The following is a 3568-nucleotide window of genomic DNA, read 5'->3' as shown; positions in this document are numbered from 1 at the left end:
GGTGCGCAAAGCACTGTGGGACACTGGCAACGTGGGGTGGGACGGAAGCCTCCGAGGGTCAGATCTTAGCGACGCGGGAAGTCCAGACGCCAGAACTGTCTGAAGAGAAGGCCTGAGGCGGAGGAGGCTCGGGCTCCGGCGGAGGCCATGGCGGAGAGGCCCGAGGACCTAAATCTGCCCAACGCCGTCATTACTAGGATCATCAAGGAAGCGGTGAGCTGCTCGGGCTGGCGAACGGGTCGGGGGCGGGCGAGGGGGCAGAAGGCTAACCAGACCCGCGTGTGTGTTCTACCCACTCTCGCAGCTCCCGGACGGCGTCAACATCTCCAAGGAGGCCCGGAGCGCCATCTCCCGCGCCGCCAGCGTCTTCGTTCTCTATGCCACATCCTGGTGAGCCGAGCAGAGGCGGAAGGGAGGCCCTGCGGGATCCTGACCCCGACCGAGTTCGTGGCCCCCCGTAATTGTTCCCTGCCTGGGTAGAGAGAGCGACTCACAGCTCTCCTCCAGTTCCCGTAAATTCTGAAGCAGGTTAAACAAGAAGGTTGCCGTAGCCCTTTGTAACGGGGAAGGAATGAACTGAGTCGTGTCGCAAAAACCCACGCATCTAAGATACGTGTGGGCTTTTTCCCCACCCCACCTCGTGGTGTCTCGTGTCCCCACCCACTCTGACAGCTTCTGAAGGGCTTTGCTTTTTCTCCCAGTGCGAACAACTTCGCGATGAAGGGTAAGCGCAAGACTCTCAATGCCAGTGATGTGCTGTCGGCCATGGAAGAGATGGAGTTCCAGCGGTTCGTTGCACCGTTGAAAGAAGCCCTGGAAGGTATCCATCCCCTCTTCTGTTTCTTAAGCCATATGAAAGGTGGCATCCTCCGTTCCCTGATCACCTGGTTTCAGGAATCCAGTACTGGTCACGATTCCACTCTGTTTAGTTGGTAACATTTCAGACGTGTGACGCAGGCCTGGCTATGCCTCCTGTGCCTCGGTTTGTCTGATTAAACAGTGGTCTCCTGCTTCCTTACAGCGTACAGGCGGGAGCAGAAAGGCAAGAAGGAAGCTTCGGAGCAAAAGAAGAAGGACAGAGACAAAAAGACGGATTCCGAAGAGCAGGACAAGAGCAGGGAGGAAGAGGATGAAGACGAGGAAAGACTGGATGAGGAAGAGCAGAATGAGGAGGAGGAAGTAGACAACTGAGTGGAGAGAGTGGGCAGACTGTGGCACCACGGACGTGACCACCCTGAGATGTTTCCATGTGATGCCTTTCCCTGCGAGGCAGAGTCATCTGCAGGCACAGATGCCTGAGATCAAAGTAAAAACTGACCAGAATGATCAAAACCAGCTCTTCCCATACTCAGAGCATCTGAGTAACAGAAACCTGTTTTGCTGAATCAGTCTGGAGTTGGTGACTTTTTAGTATAAGGGATTCTGAATGACTAAATAGTATGATATCGTTTGTTTACTTAAGTATGTGGCCAGCTAGTTTTTGGGGTTTTTTTTTATTCCATTTCCCTGCCCCTCCAAAAAAGGCAACTTCCATGTTGCCTACTGTGTTCCAGGTCACAGAGGCACTAAAGGCTCAGGGGGCAAAATGGGGCTTTGATCATGGTCACCCCATTTGATTGCACAGTATTGGCAGTAGGTATTAATGATCAGAATGGTTGCCCTTTAGGAAATGACTAAACTGTGGGAGAAATGAGGTAATCTTTTCACTGGATGGTAACATTTCTTGTTTGTTTGTTTGTTTGGTTTGGTTTCTAGACTTGATTAGCTTGTAGCCCTTCTTTATTGTTGTAGATGTTCAGTCTGCTGGGGTGGCTGCACTCCTATAACATACACTCTTAAATTCTCAGTGTCAATTGGAATCTGTCAAAAGGAGTGCCAATTCTGAAAAACAGGTGGCTTAATCTTAGCGATAACTCAGTGCCTGCCACTGTAGGATTTAGTGCTACCTCCTGGAAGGTGTAAAATCCCAGGTTTTCTCTTCATTAGTCCATCTCCCTGACCAGTGGCTGCTGCTTTTCACTCCCTGAACTCTTGACAAGTTCCAGACTTTATTTCCTCTAGGCACAGTCTTTTCCCTCTCCATCTGTCTCCTGCCTCTGCTTCCCAGCCCACTTTCTCCTCCTCCTTTTACTTATTTCATCTTCTAGTCCTCAGATCCTTAGTCCTCATCTCCTGAAACACCTCTGAACCTTCAGGTGAATGTAATGGTGCTCAGGAATCTAGCAACTCAGCCACCACCGCTGTGGCTGTGGAAGTGTCTGATGGCCTTTCCTTTCTCCCCAGTTAGTGCTCCAAGCACTTTGCTTTTTATCTTAGTTGAGCACTTGAGGTTGACAAGTAATATAATATAGTTGGACACTGTTAGCTAGTTGAGTGGATACAGTGAAGAGTTTATTGAAAGTGACTGGAGACTGTTGAGAAGATTTTAATGCTTTATACAATAAAGAACATTCTTGTTTAAAATGATGACTCATACAGTGTGCTTTTGGAAAAGACCCCTCTCTCTCTCTCTCTCCTCTGCTCTCCTCTCCTCTCCTCTCCTCTCCCATTCTCACATACACACACACACACACACACACACACACACACACACACACACACTGAATCCTGGATCTCGTTGGATCACTAGCAGGTGAATGAGCATTCACAATTAAGGACTGCTGTTCTAAGTGCTTTCAGGTATTAATTCCTAACTCCTATCAAGCTGCATTACTGTTACCTTTGTTAGCTCTTAACCACAGCTCTATGTTAATTCTCCAATTGACATCGTTCTTAAGTCATAAGTCAAATTTATAAATCAGAACCCCAATGGTCATTTGATATCCCTTCTTAATTCCCGTGAGCATCATGGTAGACCTAGCCTTTCAAGTCCCATTTGGACTCCTGTGACTTCCTTTGAGGTCAGTGTCCCATGAATACTACTTAGCAAATGGATCTTCCTGGAACATAGCTTTGTTTTCTGAGGTCAAATCCTGTTATTCAAGGCCTGAGTAAGGGACTCACCCTACCATCTAATCTCCACCATAAGGCTGTTCACGCGCCAGTAAAAAATGGAAAGGGCTCAGTTACAGCATACTTGCCTAGCTTGTTCAAACAACAACAAAAATGCTCATCTTTATATCTTTAGTTCATCCTACCCAAACCCTTAACTTTAACTGTCTAAGAGAAACCTTTTCTAGGAATGGAGATTTGGATTTAAAAGTACAGAATTCAACACCTGGAAAGAATCTTTGAGGTCATCCATCAGCTCTTTCTCAGTCACACCTACACCACCCCATAATGGCATCTGGATTTTGAAGGTTTTCCAGCAGACTTAGGTAAGTTTCTCTTCTCTTTAAGCAGAGTGCTTCATGCACAGAGACTAACATGGATCTGGGCAGTGGAAGAGTTCTTGTTCTAATTCATTCAAAGCTACTTTGATGGCTCAGCAGTTAATAGCAGTGACACTCTTCCAGAGGACCAGGGTTCAGTTCCCAGGACCCACATGGCAGCTAGCAACTTCTGTAGCTACAGTTCAAGGGGATCCCATGCCCTTTTCTGACCTCCTGCCACTGCAGGCAGGTGGTGC

The 3568-nt window shown here is 48.0% G+C and overlaps 1 protein-coding gene across 1 annotated transcript; it reads left to right on the top strand.

Moving 5' to 3' along the window:
• Nucleotides 1-46: 46 nt before the first annotated feature.
• On the top strand, nt 47-2466 carry Pole3 (DNA polymerase epsilon 3, accessory subunit). The gene is made up of 4 exons (XM_059254439.1): nt 47-213; nt 305-390; nt 702-820; nt 1022-2466. The coding sequence occupies exons 1-4, from the start codon at nt 148-150 to the stop codon at nt 1189-1191; spliced, it is 441 nt and encodes a 146-aa protein (XP_059110422.1). The 5' UTR covers nt 47-147; the 3' UTR covers nt 1192-2466.
• The last annotated feature ends 1102 nt before the right edge of the window (nt 2467-3568 follow it).

This window comes from Peromyscus eremicus, chromosome 2 (genome assembly GCF_949786415.1).
Source record: "Peromyscus eremicus chromosome 2, PerEre_H2_v1, whole genome shotgun sequence".
NCBI classification, from domain to species: domain Eukaryota; kingdom Metazoa; phylum Chordata; class Mammalia; order Rodentia; family Cricetidae; genus Peromyscus; species Peromyscus eremicus.
Note: the sequence above shows the minus strand (reverse complement) of the source record. Positions and strands in the feature narration are given on the sequence as shown.